The sequence below is a fragment of the Danio aesculapii genome, chromosome 5 (genome assembly GCF_903798145.1).
Source record: "Danio aesculapii chromosome 5, fDanAes4.1, whole genome shotgun sequence".
Lineage (NCBI taxonomy): Eukaryota > Metazoa > Chordata > Actinopteri > Cypriniformes > Danionidae > Danio > Danio aesculapii.
In genome coordinates, this window is record NC_079439.1 from 32,344,941 (window position 1) to 32,367,449 (window position 22,509).

Sequence of the window (22,509 nt, forward strand, 5' to 3'; positions counted from 1 at the left end):
ACAGACAATTTAGCTTACCCAATTCACCGTTACCACATGGCTTTGGACTTGTAAGGGTAAACGGAGCACCCGGAGTCCACACAGACACGCCAACTGACCCGGTCGAGGCTCAAACCAGCGATGTTTGTTTTTGCTGTGAGGCGATCGTGCTACCCACTGCACCACCGTGCAGCTATTATTATTATTATTATTATTATTATTATTATTATTATTATTATTATTATTATTATCTTTATTATTATTATTATTATTCAGTCACAGGGTGCTGCTAAACAGTCAAGAACAGCAAAGTGAATGATAATATCTATATGTTCATTAATAGCCACATTGATTCTTAGTACCCGGATGAGCCTGTGTTATTACTTTAATCTGTTGTTATCTGGGAATAACATAGCCAATGTCGCGATTGGCCAATCAGAATCAAGTATATTACAGAACAAAAAAAAAACAATTATATAAAAAAAATAGCAAGCAAGTTTTAAATTGGAATCTGATTATTTAATATAAAACATATTTTATAATACATTTAAAATGATTTTTTATAATGAATTTAAAAATGCATTATTTAGATTTTTTTAAAATCTCTTTTCTTTTGTGTCTTTGTGTTCTTATGAAAGTAAATTTAAGATTTTGTGAAATCATTTTTTTTTAGAAATAGCCAGTAAATAGGTGTATGTACTGTGGGTTTTAAACTTGGTTCATTGTGAATGAAGTTTCAAAGATTCATAATAAGCTCTTAAACCAGCAGCTCAGTGCCTAGATTTATGCAAATTAGTCTGAATTTACATTGGTTGTTCATGTGCACACGTAAATTGTGCATGTATAATAATATCTGATTTATCCATCCCATCTCATAATTTTTCTGATGGTTTGTTTACTGATATTAGGGTGGAGTGAACCAATAGCAAAATTAAAACAAGTCCTGATGAACTAAATTAAATTTAAATTATTATTATTTTTTTTTTCTTATTCAGACATATGCCACAACAGAGAAAATAAGACTATCTCTACTTCTGTTTTATGCCAAACAGTTTTTTTTTTCTTCAGGCATTGAATTCACAGACGGTTGAGTTATATGGAGGACGAAACCTGCAAAAACAATAAATAAGTAAATACGCAAACAAATAAACAAATGAGTAAATAAATCCACAAATTCCTGCATAAATAAAAGAATAAATAAATAAATATGCAAATAGATAAATGCACATAAAAATACACAAATTTCTGCATAAATAAGAAATATATATATAATTTATAGTACGGGCAGGTAAATAATTAATTACAGCAATGTTGGGGGAATAAGAAATTGCTTGACTGAAATTATATTCCTTTATTTATTGGTTGATCATTAGAAAAAAAATTTTTTTTTGAATGACTTCTGATGATGATTAATGGATAAACGTTTGAAAGGGGGAAAATTAAACTTTCAGTTTAGCATTTTCTTATTGCCCCAATATTTTTATAATTTATTTACTTATTTACCTGCCCACACTGTTAATTATTTATATATGCAAGAATTTGTTATATATAGACGTTATTTATTTATTTATTTGCATAATTATTTATTTATTCATTTATTTATTGTTTTTGCAGTTTTCATCCTCTATAGAGTTTGCGGTAATGGGATCTGAAATACAATAATGTAACTCACTTGCAAGTTTTAGGACCTTTATTTTTAAGTGATTTTCATTTAGTACTGCTAAAGGATGAAAGCCATGTGAGAGCACATCTTCCTCAATCTCCTCAATTGCTGTCAATAATCATAATCTGATGGCTCTCCTTTCAGATCTAGACATCCAGTACAGGGCAGAGCTCAATCATGACCCAGACGTGGATAAGGTCAAAGTGGTCACTCAGTGCTTCAGCTTCATCGAGGCTTCATCCAATAATACAGACGTCAACAAGCTGACCAATGGTGAGACTGTGTCTTTCTGGCAGTCGGACGGCAGCGCTCGCTCACACTGGATAAGGCAAGATTCATTGTTGCATCTACATAGAGCTTCATCTTATCTTAATAAAGAGATAGTTAAATATAGCTACTTCCTTTGACTCATTGCTTTCACAGGTTAAAAATGAAGCCAGACATAGTTTTGAGACGGTTGGCAATTGCAGTAGCATCTAATGACCACAGCTACATGCCGCAGCTGGTGTCTATAGCGGTTGGAAAGAACCGGCGCTCCCTGCAGGAGATCAGAGACGTGAGGATCCCCAGTAACATTACGGGTTATGTACCGCTGTTAGAAAACGCCAACATCAGCCATCCCTGTGAGTGCACACTCTAATAACACAGTATTTTGTTTGAAGTAAAGCCATCGTAATGCATTGAAAATCTCTATGCTGTTTTTTGATTTGTCATACAGTGCTCAGCATTATTCACGACACCCCATTTTGAAAACATTTTATTATGATATTATTGAGTATTTCGTAGGGAAAATAAGCAATGTAGTTTGGTGCATTTAAACAAAACAGATTTTCTAAACAGATATATTTATTAAAGTAATATTTTAGTCACCAAACAATTTAGAAATTGAAAGATAATCCAATAAAATTCAGGCAAAATATTGCAAAAAAAAAAATCAACCTATCAAATTTTAACAAAATTTTTCTAATTTTTTGCTTTTCATGATTTTTCCTCTGTTTTTTAAATTTATATTTAATATTTTTCTATAGCATTTACATTTAGGTGTACTAGTTTTTGCACCGTTATCGCAAATTATTTTGTTAGATAAGCTCCAGATTTGGCTTCAGTAGTGACTAATCTAATGCATATGCACAAATATAATATTGTATAGCTTCCTATTAAAATATGAATTTAAAAGACAGATTTGTGAGGGGTTTACTTATAAATGCTGAGCACTTTATATAATAATAATTTATTTAGGACTCATATGAAGGGAAAATAAAAATGTCAAAGTATTGATTTGTTATCATGTATCAAAATCATTCCTTAAAGTGTATTTACATATAACTTTTACCCCTATCTAACATACTGTAAGGATATTACGATGCCTCAAAATACTCCATACATAGCTTGGTCACAAAACATGATCACTAAACATTTAATATTTTCTTTTTCAAAGGTTGTGTTTAGAAAAAAAAATACTGAAAAAAAATGATTTAATGGTAATCTCTTGTTGTTCTACTAAAAATATGCATATTTTAGTGTATACATCTACATATCAAACAAAATCCACTTGAGGGTTGTTGTAAAATATTTGTTTGCAAATTGTAAAGATTTTTGCACTTTAAACTGTATTTTAGTACTTAATCTAGTGTTATACGAATCTTAAATATTAAATTAAATGTCAGTGCTCTTTTTTTATATAATAGCCATTTTAATAAAGGCTTTTACATTATTTTCAGTTACTCTTCGAAGGCTTTGGACTTATGATTTCATTGTTTATCTTTATAAATTCCTTATTCAAAGAGCACTGAGACATTAAATACCCATAAAGCATTTTTTGTTTGATTTTTGAATTGAACTTAATGTTTTTTCAACTTTTTTGTAACATAATAAATGCATTTAGCAACAATAATAATATAAAATATAAACATTACATAAAACATTTTTGTAATTAAATAATAATAATAAATAAATCTTATCGACCCCAATCTTTTGAACTAATGGATGTGTACTTGGTCTTTAAATATTGTGATGAGTGAAATGTACAGACTGGCTGTGATTTCTGTTTAGTTTTATTTTAGAGTTCTTCTTTATCAACATGAAGTTTAGAAATTTAGCAAAAGCATCTGTAAACCTTTTTTCTTTTGTCTCTCAGATATTCAGATAAATATTAAGCGCTGCCTTAGTGATGGCTGTGACACACGTATTCATGGTCTGAAGACAATGGGCTACCAGATCACCAAGAGTAAAGAGGTTTCGGTATCCGACGCCTCGGCTATATGGTATCTGTCTCTCCTCACATCTCTGGTCACCGCTTCAATGGAAACAAACCCTGTGCTTGCACAGACTGTCCTACAGAGCACACAGTAAGAGAAAAAGGATGAATGAATGTGCTATGTTTGCTGTGTTTTAGTCACATGATGCACAAAGCTACCAATCATATAAACCAAAGCCTGGAATTATGTTTTATTTATTTTTTAAGTCCCAATGAACCAGAAGCTACGATTGTTTTTTTTTTTTTGGTATTGTGACAGTTTCTAGAGAAATTTAGAGAATTTTAAATGAGAAAGCAGTGGGCATGGCTTGTTTTTTTTTTTTTTTACCGTAAACTGAATGGATGTAGTAAAGTAGGCATTTCATTCAGTAAGATCAGGAAATGGGTTTTAGAAGAGTTATTGCTATAACAGACTCATCCTGCTCACCATTTGTGTTTGTTGTCAAAACTGACAGTTGGAGCAGCGTGGAGTGCATTTTCAGAATTCAATTAAAGATCACAAGGGCAAACATTTTTTTTCTTATTGACATGCACAGATGAATTGTTCACCACAAAACTAGCAATGTGACCTAACAAGATCATATGGTTATTTTTGATTCTTGGGGACATGAAATAATGCATTTTGATTATAAAATGAACACAAACTTCCTTATTCTTTTGAAAAGAAATTAATACTTCTATTCAGAAATTATGCATTACAATTTCTTCATGAGATTTTTTCTGTATTTTTTCTGTTTTTCCTTTATTTTATTAAATTATCAAAAACATAAGTGATAGATTGAAACCAGTGTTAATTTTAAATCTTTTTTGGTATGTGTGATCTATGTAATTGATTTTTTCATCCTTTTAGTATTTTAATATGAGTGAGTAAAATGTAATTTTTGTTTTACTCTGTAAACTTCTGGTGAAATCTCTTTCAAATTTCAAATAATTGCAATGAAAACAACAACTCAGAGTACCATAGAAAAACCTTGGTAACCACAAATTTTTTAAATTTAAATTTAAAATTTCTTAGCAACTGCCTAGCAACCACCTAGATGTATTTATCTACCTATACAATTTGTTTCAGATTTCAAGCTTTTTGAAAACTACTTTCAAAATAACAAAAATGTAGCATAACAACAATAAAAAAGTACCATAACAACAATAAAAAAAGTACCATAACAACAATAATGTTTTAACTTCAAAAGAAATTAAATATCAGTACTTAGTAAAAAAAAAAAAAAATTCAATCACAACAAATGACTTTTGAAAACAGTGTTATTCTGACCAACTGTCTTTAAGGGTGCACTCACACTAGGCTATCCGAACCGTCCCTGGGCACTTTTCACGGTTCATTTGACAAGTGTGAGTGCTATGAATCGGGCCTAGGCGCGGTTCAGTTAGCTGGCTCTGGCCCTGGCCCGCTTGGAAGAGGTGTGCTAGAAAGCGGTTGAGTTGGGTTTTGGTGCGGTACGCTTGTAGTGTTAGTGCAAAGTGCACCTGAGTGTGAAACTGAAGACGCAACTTCACTTTTAAGGGACTGTTTCATGTGGGTTTATTAATTATTCTTACATTTTCTCTCTCTAGGAAAGCCTTACAGCACATGCCACCCCTGTCTCTTACTCCTTCCTCAACTGAGTTCCCCAAATTCTTCTCTGCAAACATTCTGGAAGAGGTGGACGGCTTTTTACTGCGCATAGCAGAGTAAGAGTCAAGCTCAGCTCAAATCTGTTATTAGGAGGTCAAAACAATGCTAACGAAGGCAGCGGTAAACCCCGTCCATTTTTAGTTAAGCAATAAAGCCAGCCTGATAATAACAAGATAGCTATTTCGCATCAGTGAATAATTACAGCCTTTTCTTCTGAACATAATTGGACTGGTTCTGCCATTCTCTGCTGAAGACTCTCATGATAACCGTCTTGTGTCCGTGTCTGTCTTTAGCTGCTGTGTTTCTCCTGAGGCTGAGCTGACTCTGTTAGCGTTCGCTCTGGCTCGGGGCAGTGTTGCTAAAGTCCTCATCTCCCTGTCTGGAATCTGTGGGCATCTGGACTCAGAATACAGAGCTTCCTCACTGCTGGCCTCAATGGCGTCAGTCCGGTTAAGATTACTCCACCGCAACGGTAATGGACACTAGTTATATAGACAATTTATTTTTTTAACATTTTTACTTGTGATTTATTCACATAGATATTTTTGTATGTGCACTTTACCGTTCTTTTTATTTTTACAGTTTCAGTATTTTTCAACAAAAAATATCAACAAATTCTTTGATAATCTAAGTTGTATCTATAAATATGATTCCTAGTCAGATCTGAGGAGGGGTGAACTAACATTTAAACAGGTGTATTTTTTATTACTTAAAGCTAACATGCATAAATAAATATTCATTGTTAATGTAATGCAACTCACATTCATTTACCATTTGTGCAGCGTCTCTCCTTAATAACTTATTTCAGTTACCTGTTAAGTCAGCATTTCTAATTTTCATCTAATATTTATAAATGTTGTTTTCTTAATGTAATATGTAATCTCATTTTTAGACAATATTCTAATCTAATATTTACATAGTTAATAAATATTTGGAATTATTTCTTAAATATTTCGTTATTTAGTTTCTTAAGCTTCTTATTTTAATTAACAATATGAATATAAATATTATTCTCCTGTCACTGAACACCTACACATTTGTTCTATTTGTTTATATTGTCACAAATTTCTTTGAAAATATTGTAGATGCAGTTCCACATGAATACATATCTGTGTTAAAATGTCTATCTAGTAAAAAGGTAATTATCTATATTAAAGGTAATTATTTTTACCATTTTTAGCAGAAGGATTAAAATAAACTAGTTGATAAAACCGCTTAAAACTCATCAGGTCTAGAGTTGTTGAAGCCAGCCAGTCTCTACATTTTCAGTAAAAGGAATAAGCTGATTAAGCCTACTGTATTGTAATGTGTGTGTTTGTGTGTAGGTAAACCTCTGCAGCTCCATCTGATGGCATGTGATGTAAAGAGTAAAGAGGAGAAGTCTGGCCCAGAAAACATGCTGACAGAGCCCAACACTGGAGATGGTACACAGACCATGCACAACATTATTGCTTTATTCTGACTTTAAAATATGGGTAGGGATGGGTATTGTGGTCGTGTTCTTCAGGGGTAAATCACCTAGTACTAGAAAATAACTGCTTCAAATGCAAAACTTGCTACGTGTTATTCTCAAGAGTGAAAGTATACCCTGTTTTATTTGCTGTATATTGCGTGCAATGCTGGGCCAAAAAGAAAATGTTGACACGTTTTTAAAAGTCGATGTTTGATTTGAAACCTGCAGGCTTCCTGACAGAGAATGGAAAGAGGAAAGCCAGTGTGATTTTGTCCACTGAAAACCAGAGCTGCTTCCAGGTCACACAGATCAAGATAAAAGTGAGAGAAGCTTTTGCATACTCTTGAGCTTTTTGTGTTTAATGCTTCATTTTTGGGGTTACAATATTATATTCTGTAATTATATGGTGATAGATTGTTTTTGAATTATGTGCAAGCGATATTACTGTGTATGTCCTTCAATTTGCCAAAACAATCAAACAAAATGCATGATTGCATGATGAAGCCCGTTAGAATGCAGTTAGATGATTCCTTTATTAATTAATACACTTTAATTTGCATATTACATTTATTAAATATGATATACAGTAGTTAAGTAATGTCACACTAGCTACAGTGCATTGTTCTCAAAAATCAGTATGCGAGCATTATTGCAAATGTGAGATTGATTTTATATATGAAGTTCAACAAACAGAAATTGATATTATGTCAGAAAGTTGCAGAATAAATAAACACTGGGAATAATAGTATTTGATTAATGCTAACACATACCTTTTTAATGTTTAAATTGTTTTAATCCTTTTGTAAATCTTAGTTGGTGGCTGATTTCTTTTTTTAACTTGTTTTATTTATTTTTTTTGTGCTGTTTTTTTTCTATTACACATTGAGGTTTTACTTAAAATCTTAAAAAGTGCTTCATATTTTAACACAATTAGTTGTTCCCAAAAACATTTCATTAAATTCCTTCAGGTAAGGAGCTATTTTTCTTCTCATCAAGGTGCAAAGCTTACAAAACCAACCAAAACACCTTTTTGAAGACCTGTTATCAAAGTCTGCTCAATCAAAATGTTTAGTACGTATGTTCTATAAGATGTTCGAATCATGCTGGACAGAGTCATCAGAATTTAAATTGGCTTCCTGGAGAGAAGAATGAAATGTAAATATTCCACTGGATGAATGGGTGGAAATATGTATAAAAGCTCAATCATTATCATTTAATAGTAATCTTAAATTAATGCAGCACAACTGGATTATCAGAACATATATCACTCCAGTCAGGTTAAATGAAATTAACCAAAGTATCCCAGACACATGTATCAAATGCTCAGTTGAAAAGGGTACACTTTTGCACTGTATGTGGGATTGCCCGAAGGTACAGGAATTTTGGAAAGAAGTGGCTATGTTCATTTTTGAAATGGTATCTGTATAACTGCCCATGAAACTGTAAATGTTTGTTTTGGGAATTACTTATGAAAATAGTGATTGCCACAGCAGCACTAGTCAACTTATCGATATAAGTATACTCCAAGCAAAGCATCTAATAGCTTGTACTGGAGGAAAATGGGAAGCCAGCTATTGTAAAGTGGATCAATAATATGTCCTTCTGTTTAGCTATGGAAAAGATGTCATGTGTTAAAAGGCAAACTTACTATTTTTAAGAAAATGTGGACGGCCTTTATATATCTTATTTCTAATTCAAATTTCAGCAATTTAAATGAAACAGGAAAAGATGAAATAAACTGACATTCACTTGGCCTATATACATATTTCCCTTTTTCCAAAGATTTATTTAAACAAACCAGTCATATTGCTGATCTGGTGTGTGCCTTCTATAGATTATTTGTATTTTTAACAATTTCTTCCTAATGTATTGTCTAAAATAATCTGGTACTAATTTAAACAACCTGTGCCCGCTTTTTTTTTTTTTTTTTTTTATTATTATTATTATTTTTTTTATATTATTATTATTTTTTTTAATAAATCCCTTTTGTTTTTTAGTTTTGAAAGTTTTTTTTTTCTCTAAATTGAAAACAACGATATAAAAATGATTGTGATGTTATATTGTCCTATTTTTATTACTTCTCAATAAAAAGATTGTTCAAAAAAGTACTTTATAACTAAAATGTATTGTAATTATTATTATTATTATTAATGCTATCGAAACGAAGATTCCATAAAATACTGAGATGTACATTTTTGTGTCAGTATCGCACACCCCTACTTTATAAACCTGAAATCAGAATGGTTGTCTTGTAAATGTTCTGTTTGCAACACTGTCACTGATGTGTGTTTCCATCTTAGGTGCGTAAAGGAGCCATTGGTTCTAAATGTGGTTTGGTGTTTGCCTACAATGACTGCGAGGCATTTGATGCAGATAAACATTTCAAAAGATTCAAGAAGTTCGACAGCTGGGACTACAAAGACTATAAAGAATTTGTCCAAGACAGGTATGGTTTTTCCTTAAACTAATGCTGCATGTTCATTTATTTACCTGTTGCTCATTAGAAACAGCCTTGTGAACTCTGCATAATGTTTGTGTAGGAGTGTATGAGTGAGAAATGGTGTAAGAAGATATTGTCAATGCGCATGTTAGAGTTTATTTTGATCTTTGTGTGGCCAAGATGGCTATAAATTCTGTGAGACTTTTTCTGTTGACCTCTTGCTGTTATCTGCTTGTGTACCCTTCACCACAAACACACACACACACACACACACACACACACACTACAGCTCAAGAATAACAGAGAGCAGTGAAGAGGAGCCCATTGGCTGGTTTGAGGTGGAGGAGGACTGGAATGACGTGGATATCAAGCTACAACAATGCAGAGTGTCAAAAGTATGTTTCTTTCTTTCTTTCTTTCTTTCTTTCTTTCTTTCTTTCTTTCTTTCTTTCCTTTTCGTCTTTTTTCTTCTTTTTTCCTTTCTTTCTTTCTTTCTTTCTGTCTTTCTTTCTTTCTTTCTTTCTTTCTTTCTTTCTTTCTTCTTTCTTTCTTTCTTCTTTCTTTCCTTTCGTCTTTTTTCTTATTTTTTTCTTTCTTTCTTTCTTTCTTTCTTTCTTTCTTTCTTTCTTTCTTTCTTTCTTTCTTTGTTTATTCCTTTTCTTCTTTTCTGTCTTTTATTATCTTTTTTATTTTTTCCTTTTATTTCTTAAATTTCTTTCTTTCTTTCCTTTTTCGTCTTTTTTCTTTTATTTCTTGAATTTCTTTCTTTCTTTCTTTCTTTTTTTCTTTCTTTCTTTTTCATCTTTTCTTTCTTTTATTTTTTTCTTTTATTACTTGAATTTCTTTCTTTCTTTCTTTCTTTCTTTCTTTCTTTCTTTCTTTCTTTCTTTTTCATCTTTTCTTTCTTTTATTTTTTTCTTTTATTTCTTAAATTTCTTTCTTTAGTTTTTTTCCTTTTCTTCTTTTCTGTCTTTTATCTTTTTTTATTTTTTTCCTTTTATTTCTTAAATTTCTTTCTTTCCTTTTCGTCTTTTTTCTTCTTTCTTTTATTTCTTGAATTTTTTTTTCTTTCTTTTTTACTTTTCTTCTTTTCTTTCTTATCTTCTTTTTTCTTTTTCCTTTTCTTTTCTTTTTTTGGTCAATTCTATTTCAAATACAAGGAGATATTTAAATTGTCCTTATCTGCTAGTTTTTTTTCTGAAATTATGACTAATGTTTTTGCAAAAATCATAGTTGTGTTATAGTGTGTGATGTAGTGTTTTTTTTACACTAATTAAATATTTTGCAGATTGTGTTGTAGTACAAGTATCTTCTAGGGATGGGGAAATATTTTGATACAGCATAGTATTAAAATATTTTCCACGGCAATACTATATTGACATGCTAATGCACATATTGATACATTGCATATAAAAATAAATACAGGCCACAAATGAACATGGAGGATGATCTCCGAGTGGCGTTCTCCAAAATTAAATGAAGAATAGACTTGGGCCTATTGGTGTGTGTACATCGTTGTGTGCGAGGTTTGTATATTTATAACCACCTCAGAGGATGTTGGGGGTCGTGAGTCACTGGTATTGTTATTTTAGGGGTCGTGGGCTGAAAAGTTTGGGAACTCCTGCACTAGGTGGTGGTGCTAATATAGCACACAACTTTTATGACAGGTTTTCATTAAATCCTATTTTGCACTGCAGCAATTCAAATGAAGTGAGATTAAAAATAAAAACAAACAAACTGAGAAATGTTTTAATAAGTTGAAACGGATGTTTTCAAAGTTTTCTTTTGGGGACATAATTTGAAGTTGGAAAGAGGTGATAAATTGCCATATATGGCGGAATATCACAATATATTTAAAATATCAATAATATTGTGTTGTTAAACAAGTATCATGACAATATTGTGTCATTGAGACTGGTGATTCCCACCCCTAGTGCCTTTGCTAGATCTGGCTTGTTATGGATAAATAAAAATTAAAAAAGGAAAACACAAATAGTCAGTATGTGGCAGCAAATCACTGCCTTAATAAGTGATTCACTGAACCATTTATTCAAACAACTCATTTGAACAGACTGACTCATTTAGAACTGAAACAAGAAAGCATTTTTTGAATAAATCATTGAGTCATCGAATCAAACGATTTATTCAAAAACATTCATTCACGAAAGAAACAGATAGTGTTTCCCTAAGATGCACAAACGTTCTGCTGCAGCTTGGTCTTAAACCCTCTTTTGGTAAAAAAACAACAAAAAAAACATGTTGTTTGTAAAATGTTGCTTACTAAATATATTGAGAGTTCCATTCATTTTAAAGAGCTCAGACATTTAAAAGAGCAGATGACAAAACTGCTGCCTGTGCTCAGAATAAAGCAAAGCTATCTTCCCGTTGGGGCTGATTCTTGTGCAGTTATCTTTAAATCTTTATCATTCTTGCTGTAAACAGTTCCTAGGATTTAAAAGACAAGTCAAAAGGATTTTCTCCATGTGTCCATGTGGCAAACGCTTTGATAGAGCTTAATTTCAATTCAATATACATTTATTTGTTGCATAAGAAAGCATTGAATGTAATGGGGATTAAACATCCTTCCCTTTCTCTGTCTCTCTAGTTTCTGATGGTGAAGTTCCTGTGTGCACGGCAGGACACAGCGGAGCGGCTCGGGGTCCAGCAGTTGATTTTCAGTGGTTATTTGTGTCCAGACTCAGAGCGGATGGAGGATGTGGAGGATCTGAGCGCTCAGGCTGAGGGAAGCGACTCGGGTCTGGTTACTGGTCTTGCGCTCATGAAGAAAACTCTTTATTTCATCCAGCAGCTCACCAGAGATACGGTACACCCACCACATGTCCATGACTCTGACTTGAATGATTAAAAACAAGCATTTTTCAGTCAACTTTGCATGCATCTGTAAAGAGAATGAATCTGTTGTCCTGTGTTACAGGATGTGTCTCTGTCCAAGCAGAAGACCCTGCTGGACTTCAGTGACCTCAACCTTCTGCTGTTTTGGGACTTTTACCGCAAACTCAGATCCATGTGAGTAAAGCTGCCAGATCAATTTCTGTAAATGCAGTATGATATAAGAAGTAATGTGAAAAAATTTTAGTGTGTCATGTGATTTTCAGTTGTTTGAAATATTCATTAAGTAACCATAAATGGTGTTTCCTTAAATCATTATAATAATGAAAGATAGCAAATGTGCTCTTTCAAAAACATGCCTCACTTTTAATCGATGAGTGTGTTTACAGTACAAACTTTTAATGAACTTTTTAAGGGCGAAAATACAATTCACAATAAAATAATTCTTTAATAATTGAACTTGAGGCTGTCGAGGTTTAGATTATTAGGTCATGTTGTCCAGCCCAGACTCCTTTGTTAAAATATATCCTGACTGCACAGTTTTTGTCTGTTCTAATGCATATTTGTTTGTTTGTTTGTGTGTTTGTTTGTGTGTGTGTGTGCGCGTGTGTGCGTGTGTGTGTGCGCGTGTATGTGTGTGTGCGTGTGCACTCACAGTGAAGGAGAAGAGGCCATAAAGACAAGAGTTCTCCTCCTTCAGCTGCTACAGAACTGCTTCCCAATGTTGCCCAGTCTGACCGAGTCCCAGCCATCAGATCTCTCTGCATCAGCCTTAGCATCGGCTTCAGGCAGCTCAGACATTGACCCCGCAGAAGCTGTCGGAGAGCTCTGCAGACACTTATGTCAAGGTGAGACTCTGCTCTGAGATAATGCTCTCACTTAGTATGTTTACATGGACACCAATACTCGAATAAAAAACGATTAAAGCAATACTCTGATTAACAGTCCATAATGTAAACAAAGTTTTGATCACCTTGATTTGCTCATAATCGTTTGCATAATTGAATGTTTGCATTCAGAGAGCAGCATTTACAGCGGATCTTTCAGCCCATAATATTGTAGTGATATGAACTTATTGTAAACTTAGTAACTAAAGTATTTTGACTAAGGTATGTCTTTAAAAACTGAAAGAGCACTTCTGACGATACTCACTAACTCTGAATAACCAAAGAAAGGACATTGATCATGCACTTACCAAATCTGTATAGACAGGACAATTAACATCAACTGGAACTGTGTCTTTTTTAAAAAGAAGACGAGTGGCAAATTCTGATTTCACCATTTCCTGATGCAAAGAGCTCTTGGGTAAAAAATGTTCCTTACAAACGTATTTTTGTCCTCTTAGCAGAGCTCTGTAATCCTCACATGTGAGTCCAGCTTTGTTCTCTCATAGCGGGGAATTGAAAAAAGAAACTTCCTTACTGCACATTTATAAACGCAACACTGACAACCCATGTCTCCAAACAATTCTTCTTCTTCCACTTGTTTTAATTACGGTTGTCAACACAACGTGGCGTCTCTCTGCCGTCTGAACACTGTAACTGGTAAAAACAGTCTTCAAAGCTATCATGCATATTAATGAAGTTGCACCTCAATAGAGCGCACTGATTGGTTCGAACCAAGTCTTTCTCTTGAATTAATGCAAAGACGTCACGTTGTACTGGCCGGTACAGACATCCAGTCTACATGCTGAAATACACACAGTTTCTTTTCAAACCGGAAGAACGAATTTGCTCAAAATAACGCAAAAACAACCAATTTTCACTTTTTTGTTAAATAAATGTGTCCTAATAGTGTTTTTAGCAGCGTGGGACACATATATGACTGTCAACATCTCAAAAAATGTGTTTTGGTGTTTCGTGACCCTTTAAAAAATCACCTCAGCTTATCAATGCGTTTTTGGATTACAGTGAATGAGCTCATAAAAATGTTAATGCAGGTTTTGGAAATATTGATACTTCATGATTCTTTGTTGAAAAGAAAGCATTTATTTTGTTACAACCTCTTTGATGTTAGTCTAGGGTAAAAGTAATAACATTTAAACGGTGTGGTACTCACAAGTGTTGGGTTCAAGCAACAGCAACAAGACAAACAACAAACTGCCAACAAAAGTGATTTAATATACAAAGAAAGTGAAACCAGAATGCCCAAATATATTTACAAAAATAAGAAATATTTACAATAATAAAGTAGCAAATGAAACAAAGTATCAAACAAAATTAGGTCAACTCAAGAGTAAGGGGACACGCTAGTGAAGCCAAAATCAAAGAAATAAATATAACAAAACAATTCTAACTCGTAAACAAACCCCTTACCTACCTAGAAGCATGAAAAGAAAAATTAAGAATTAGAAAACTTTTGTATAATTATGACTATCTCTGCCGTCAATTTTGATTAACGCATCCTTTGTGAACAAATTTTTTTTATCTGTTTCATTTAGAACAGATAAACTGATAACAAACCTAAAATAACAGAAAGGTATTGTAGCGTATATTGTGAAAAGCATTTATTATAAACTCCCAGCCAAATTGTATTTATTTAAAACTCAACTTACTAGATTTGATATATAAATTCTTGAATTAATAATAATAATAATAATAATAATAATAATAATAAAAACAAATATAATAGGGTTTCACGCTTCATTTGACCCTTTAATAATTCTGATTTGATGTCTGAAAAGGCTTTTTTTGTGTTTTGACTAGTGTTAGAGAGAGTAACTCATAGATTTTATGCTGTGCAGTGGTGGACGGGCCTGAAGGAGAGACTGCAGCAGAAAAAGCTCTGAGGAAAGAAGCTGTGAAAGCCATTCTCAATGGAGCTGCCATCTTCTACCCAGACAAACAGAGCCGGAGGGACAAACTCTTTCACATGATGGTAAGACACTGAGAGTCGGATACTTGGCTTACCTGAAAGAATATTATCAGCAAAGTTCTTTTGTATGAGCATGTTTTTTAATGACTTCTTTTTTTCAGAAAAACATAACTGAGGAGAATCAACCAGAGTCTGTAAAGCTGACGTTTGAGTCGCTCTGCAGTTACTTCAGGTATTCTTCCTTTAATAGGGTAAAAAATGTATCACCATATCATTACAGTAAGAATTGCAAGCATTTTTTTATTATTACAAGTGTTAAATATGCACTAATCTGCATATATTTCTAGCACAAAGAATATGAACATTGGATGAAGTCATGTTCAGAATTCATGTTTCATTTTAAAGGTTTTTACAGTGGTGGTTTCGAGGATCTCTTTTTGTCACTCACTAGTAGCCAAAAAAAAGTTTCACACATATGAACATACACTTCTGTAAAAACCTTCAGAATACAGAAATGAATCACACAGTGAAGTCTGAAATATGTAAGTGTTGCTGAAGTGGAGATTTATAACTTTAGAACAGGAGGAAAACCTCATTTTGTGAAAAGTCTTTAAAAATATGTATTGTGATTGAAATCTACAGACTCAAATTGTTACTGTATAAATAAATTAAATAAACTTAAGTGATGTTTTAAAAAGATCAGAAAGATGTTTTTTTTTTTTACATTAGACCTTAAAAATACTCTGAAAATCCATAAATATCTAAAAATTTACATAAATTCTAATAAAAACTGAGCAATTTCTGTTTTATGGATGTTTGCTGTAAAAACATAAAACTGTAATTGCAAATTATTTTCTTTTAATTGCTTTAATTCTCCGGTAAATGATCAGTTTACGCACACAGACAGCCTCTGTGAGCAAAAGGATCCCAGACATGGGCTCACGTGCATTTTTAAAGGCAATGTTAAAATGTTTTAGATAAGAATTTCTCCACAGCTCCTTAACTCTTAAACAACCAGTAGATTACACATGGCTGTAATAGTTCGATGATGATAATAATGCATTTGATCTTTACTTTAGCAAAACCATAATCAATTTATAATGTCAATATATAATTATCAATCATCAATATATGATCTTCGATTTTAAAAATTTCCATCACAAAACAAATTCAAAGACAGTGTATATGTCAAAAGTGTATTGAAATATATGTTTCTTTTTCCTAACAAACAAACAAACCACAGAGTGAAGAGATCAGACAAATATTAGTCTGTAAGCGTTTTACATTTTAAATAAGGGAAAAAATATGCATTATGGATGTAAACAAAAAAGTATCCAAGTTTACAGTATAACACACTTATTCTGTTAATTAAACTTCACAACCCCCCAAAAAATAATACTAATCAAAATGAAAAGAGTTGGGTCTTCAAAGAACAATTATGATTTATTTTATTTTATGTTTCATTTTTGCATTTATGAGGAAAAAAATTGTAATATATTTGACATCGCTTCATTATGGTTGTGACGATTTTTTGAAAATGTTGACAGACATTTTTAAATATTTTACTGTACTGTAAAATACAAGCCTACACAAACAATTTTGGAAAGATTTTGCTGTTTTGGTAAAAAACTTTTTATTTATTTATTTTTAATCAACTCCTTGTCATTCTGCCCTCACACACTCACTCTCGCCCATCTCTGTTTGCAGTGATCAGGACCCAAAAGGTCTTCTTCTGCTCCCCCCTAAAGGAGCCCCGTCTGACTTTGACATCTCCCCTGTCCTGAGCGTCATGGACACGCTGCTAATTGTGGCCAGTAGAGAGGTACTTTGTGTTCGTCATGCTGACAGTCAACAACATGCTAATAGCTGGCATATGCTTTAAGTCAGTGTTTCTCAACCACGTTCCTGGGGGACCCCGAGCATCAGCTCATTAACAGAGACTGACAAACCTGTAATGGGTGTAACAGACAAAGGAGACATCCAAAACATGCAGTGTTGGCGGTCCTACAGGAACATGGTTGCGAAACACTGCTTTAGATGTTACATCTAAAGCATATGCCAGCATATATGTTAGATGTATACATTGTGCTTTAGCATCTGTTAGCTGAAGATCTCATGTTGTTCTGTTTTCTATGATAGCTCATTAATAGTTTCTCTTGACTGTCCTGATGACGAGTAATGTGATGTTCATTAATGTAAAAATGCCGCTCTGTTCTTTCAGTGTGAGGTGCTGATGTCGGAGTCCAGTGGAGGGTCTATTTGGAGGGTCCTGCTGTCTCTGTTTTGGGCTCTACAGGGTAGTTTGCTATCCTGGTGCTTCCTGCAGCTCAAAGGAGGAACTGCTACCTCCGCTGATCTGGCCAGGGAAATCCTGCTCAAATGTTAGTGAGCTTAGTGATCTCCTTTATAAGAACTCTTCCAAGTGCAGCATGGTCCAGTCTATTCTAAATCTATGGTGAAAATGCTTCTGTTGTGCTAAAATATTTGTTTTGATAAGGGTTGTGCAATAATAATATTGCTGTTTTTTTAACAATTTGAGAGCTGACTTTAAGTATGTGATGGTGAATCATATTATTTGTTTTACATATTTTACTAAGAAACACACAAAAATATAGAAATGAAAAAAATATATATTAATAGTTTAAATCTACAAAGGAACAGTAAATTGATCAAAAGTGACATCAAAGATTTTTATAAGGGTGTTTTAAATGATCCTAAAGCAATGTTAGACATTAATAATCTTACAAATGATTTCTTTCTCAAAAAAATGCAGTTTTTTTTACTTTCTACTCATCGAAGAGTCCTGACAAATGTAATCACAATTTCAGCCTTTTTATCAAAATATATGTACCAAGTGCGTTAAGCAGAAAAAATATTCAAGTTTAATGCCATTTCTTGATGATCAAATAGCAAATCCTTCATAAATTATGATTCATATCAGCATATTAGCTGGAATATTAACTGCAATAACTGCTGATAATTCATCTTTATTTGTCATAATTGCAATTTATTATAAATATAAAAAAATCCACAATTTGAACAGTTTTTGCTATAATTTGATCTAATAAATGCAGCGTAATATTATCAAGCTCAATTTTGCTGTGTTTTCTCAGTAAGTGAACATGCTTGTGCTGTTTCTCTTGGCTGTTAGATGTGGAGCAGTTCCTGTCAGGCACCAGAGACATACTGATTCCTCTTACTAAGAGCTTTTCTGGAGCTGATATCATGAAGAAACTCAGTGGATCCATCCTCGCAATGGCAACAAGACAGCTGGTAGCTGACTACTTTATCCCACTATATTTAGAATTATTCATTCATGCCTTCATGCTTCTGCAAATATGTCTATATTGAATGTGTATGGTGTCCTGTTGTAGACAATCTTCCTCCTGGAGCTGTGTGCTCTGGATATTCCTCACTGTGTGCTGCTCAAGAGATTTTACCCCATTTCAGACCTGCTGAAGAATCTGTCTAGTGACTCAGATGACATCTTCTCTAAGGTCAGTTCACAGCATGTTCAACAAGAGTTTCTTTACAGGAAATCACTTCCTTTGGTTTCACACTGACTAAACATTATTACTGACTATTCTTTTTTTCTCTGTAAAGCTGATTTGACATTGAAAACACTCACATAGACATAAAATAAATGAAATAAATACAAACTAAATGCTGGATAATAAAAATGATTTGTTATTTGTGTGTTTGCAGGTTGATTTGGAAGGCTGTCAGCAGCCTCAGCAGCCTGTTGTGTTGAGGACGTGGCAGATGGAGTCTCCTCATAACTATGAGAACAGCAGACACGAGACCACCGTCTTTGTCTGCCCTGGAGCCACGTCCTTTGAGGTGGAGTTTGACGCTCGCTGTGAGACAGAGAAAAGGTGTGAAAACTCTACTGACACCTTCTGGTGATAACAGGACTGGCGATAATGCATACTTTTCTGTTACAGACACCTTCTGGTTTGACTTTGGTCTAAACTCTGAGGTTTATGCTATATTTACACACAGTGAATGTTGTTGTTGTGTGTGTTTTTTTTTTAATAGGTATGACTATCTGGAGTTCACTGATGCTAGAGGAGGGAAAGTGCGCTATGATATGAAGGTTGGCACAGAGAAATGGCCAAAGGTATGGAAAAAGTATTTTTTTGGAGTGTTCTTATAGGTCTCATTTAAATGTGTTAATTGTGTCAAAAATAATATAAAAAATAAATGTGTTAAAGGGATAAATCACCCATAAAATGAACATTTACGCACCCTCAAGTGGTTCCTATAAGTTTCTTTATTCTTTTTAACACAAAAGAAGATATTTTGAAGAAAGCTTAAACACTGTAACCGTTGACTTGCATAATAGAAAAAAACGAAAATTCTGAAAGTCAATGATTACAGGTTTCCAGCTTTCTTCAAAATATCTTCTTTTGTGTTCAACAGATGAAGAAAGTGAAACCAATTTGGAACAAGTAAAGGGTGAGCAAATGATGACAGAATTTTCCATTTTGGGTGAACTATCCCTTTAAAAAAAGGCTGTTATTATTAATACCTCCTACCTGCACATACATGTTATTATTTAATCTGGTAAATATGAAGAAGAAAAAACATAAATTTGATTTATAATAAATAATGGGTTTTTTTCCTTCAGAAAGTGACGTTTAAAGCGGGTCCCCAGTTGCAGTTTCTGTTCCACTCTGACAGCAGTAATAATGAATGGGGTTATAAGTTCACTGTGACAGCGTATGGCCTGCCGGACGTCACTGTGTCCTGGACCTCAGACCTGCAACTGCTCGTGTCCAGGCTGATGGGCCGCCTGGCATCCCGCACCATGGCTTTAAAATCACCATACGGTGAGGGGGCACACTGATAATCTATTAATCTGAAATGGTTTATTTTTATAAAGTTTCTTTTTCTTTCTAATAATATATTGTACATGCATTTAAGTACAAATGTAGGTTTAAAAATGCATAGACCAAATTCACTACCTAAAACAGTTTGTCACACCTGCCACTGGCCGATGCCCTAATTAATTCGCTGTCCATTTAAAAAGACAGCCAGAACAAATTTAGGAGAAACATTTCACTGCAATTTATTTTTACTTGCAGATAATTACTTGTGCACATTATAAGTAATTAAAGCTTGCAGCATTTTCAGAAATATAGTTCATTTGGATCATTTACTGCACCCGAGCCACTTCTGAACATTAAAAACACTGTTATCATGAGCCGTTTATATGAAAAGATCACAGCTTCACACACAGATTATATATTCCTAAAAATACAACAGATTCTCTGCAATTTGATTCAAGCCAATTCCTCCTCACATTTGAGTATTATTGAATTTTTAATTTTATCTATGTCTGTATTTTGTATGATAAAAGAAGCAAGATAATAATCTGTCATATTATGCATTGCAGTTTGTTTAAAAGTGTAATTTTATGTTTTTGTTTTAAAGAGATCCGCAGTGTTAAGGAATTACCGGCAACCTTGATGAACCACATCCTGTCGTGTCCCCTGTGGAAACCTGTGTTCAGACATGGACTAAGTGGCCTTCCTGAGGAACAGAAGTTAGCTCTGGCCAGCCCAGAAGCCGGCCAGGTGATTTACACTAGGATTTTGACTATGTCAGTGTGTTTCAATCTAAAACAGTCTAATTGCATTTTGCATCCTGCGTGATTTCTTTTTGCAGGAAGATTCGGCTCCTCTGGGAGACGAGCTGGTGGAGTTCCTGAAGGAATTTGCCCGCTGGGATCCTTCACAGGATTCTTCTGATGGCAGAACAGAGCTCATGAGGGCCCTTTTGGTGAACTGCAAGAAGCAGTTGATCAGAAACGAGATTGCTTCAGGCTTAAAAGTGGACCAGGCTGTTAATGCCATCTGGGCAGCTATGGTTTATCACACACCTGCTCTTCACCACTGCCTGAAGAGCTTCGGTAATTCAAGAGTTTGAATTACACACTCACAAGAGCAAACACTGTATATAAATGTAACTAGTATGCAATTAGAATTTATTTCAAATTAATTCTTTTGTAATAATCATATTTAATATGTTAATGAGAGTAATTATCATATAACAAACACGCATATTGATATATTTGATTGCTGTATCTTCAGGAAAATAAGTTGCATCAATAAATTGTGTTGGGTCAATATGTCATTGAATGCATGATTGGTTACCTGTAGCTAGTAATATTTAAAAAATATAGACGTACATTTTAGTTTAAAACAAAAGTTCATTATAAACAAAAATAAATCAAAACATAGAATACATTTTTAAAATTGTAACTACAAAGCAGAAATATTATAATATATTAAATATAATTTAATTTAGAGCAAAACTGAAAGTAACCTTTTAAGAAATATATTTTAGGAATACTTGCATGTCAGTCTCATTCAACTTTTAAACAAATGTGTGTTTGCGTATGTTTTGCGAATGCTTCACTTTTTTTATAATAGATTTATAATAATTGATTTTGGAATAAAAGTAACATGTTTCACGTTTTTAAGGTCGATTATAACTTTATTTTATACTTTTAAAACTTTATAACTTATTTTATACGATTATAACTTTCGATTTATACTTTAAGGTCGACTTACAACCTTAAATTTAAATTTAAAATGAATAGACTTAGGACTTAAAGTAATAACATGTGAGGCTCATTTATGCATATATTTGTATCTGATCAACAGCTAGTTTCATTGTTTTGTGTTTCCTCATTTATTTATGAACTTTTAGCTTCTTCAGTATAATTAAACATGTTTAATCACAATTTGCGGACTTGTTTTAATGGAGAAATGCTGTCTAATTATGTCATAATGCCAAGCCATAGTAACCTTGCCTGCTTTGGTACCAACAGTATCTGCTGTAAGATGTTCGTATGAATAGGTCAATTTGTCAGTCACACATGTCCATAACAGAGACTAAGTTACATTTTCTATATTTCCTATTCATTAGTTGCTAAGAATGGTCAGAGTTGTCTCAGTGAGGATCTTGTGCAGGTCTACACTCTCGCGGATGGCATCAGAACATGGATGGTTAGTATGGCTTTCGACTTCTGGTTTTAAAGTAACATTATGTTTTCTTTGTATTTAACTCTGTATTTTGAACTGTTTTGGTAGTTGGAGATGAAACAACGCTACCTTATGGGTAAAATGAATGGAGTAGAGGAAAAAGATGAAGGACAGAACGAGGTTACAATGGAATCACTTGGTAAATATTGAAGAAAATACATTTTGATTGAATGTATGAATGAGTTTTCAAATACCTCTGGAAGTGCTTGAAAGTAGGCAAGCTTAAATAATTTTAGACCCTGTTTACACCAATATTCGGATATTTAAATGGAATGATTTAATAGATGGACAATGTTTTATTAAAAAATATATTATTTTTAAACAAAAATTGTTAATTATTGTGCATTTTTTATTGGAATAATATCATTTGC

The 22,509-nt window shown here is 33.2% G+C and overlaps 1 protein-coding gene across 1 annotated transcript in view; it reads left to right on the plus strand.

Annotated features, from left to right (window-relative positions):
- zzef1 (zinc finger, ZZ-type with EF hand domain 1) overlaps nt 1-22,509 on the plus strand; it is a 79,009-nt gene that overhangs the window by 2,971 nt on the left and 53,529 nt on the right. The window contains exons 4-28 of the mRNA XM_056457944.1: nt 1,787-1,970; nt 2,066-2,265; nt 3,780-3,990; nt 5,469-5,585; nt 5,823-6,001; nt 6,855-6,953; nt 7,211-7,302; nt 9,283-9,428; nt 9,712-9,817; nt 12,028-12,246; nt 12,358-12,449; nt 12,930-13,120; nt 15,016-15,149; nt 15,248-15,318; nt 16,794-16,908; nt 17,308-17,467; nt 18,238-18,359; nt 18,461-18,583; nt 18,792-18,961; nt 19,125-19,206; nt 19,717-19,918; nt 20,523-20,665; nt 20,757-21,000; nt 22,023-22,102; nt 22,187-22,277. Of these exons, the coding sequence (XP_056313919.1) occupies nt 1,787-1,970; nt 2,066-2,265; nt 3,780-3,990; nt 5,469-5,585; nt 5,823-6,001; nt 6,855-6,953; nt 7,211-7,302; nt 9,283-9,428; nt 9,712-9,817; nt 12,028-12,246; nt 12,358-12,449; nt 12,930-13,120; nt 15,016-15,149; nt 15,248-15,318; nt 16,794-16,908; nt 17,308-17,467; nt 18,238-18,359; nt 18,461-18,583; nt 18,792-18,961; nt 19,125-19,206; nt 19,717-19,918; nt 20,523-20,665; nt 20,757-21,000; nt 22,023-22,102; nt 22,187-22,277 (3,573 nt within the window). The remainder of the gene's footprint in view (nt 1-1,786; nt 1,971-2,065; nt 2,266-3,779; nt 3,991-5,468; nt 5,586-5,822; nt 6,002-6,854; nt 6,954-7,210; nt 7,303-9,282; nt 9,429-9,711; nt 9,818-12,027; nt 12,247-12,357; nt 12,450-12,929; nt 13,121-15,015; nt 15,150-15,247; nt 15,319-16,793; nt 16,909-17,307; nt 17,468-18,237; nt 18,360-18,460; nt 18,584-18,791; nt 18,962-19,124; nt 19,207-19,716; nt 19,919-20,522; nt 20,666-20,756; nt 21,001-22,022; nt 22,103-22,186; nt 22,278-22,509) is intronic.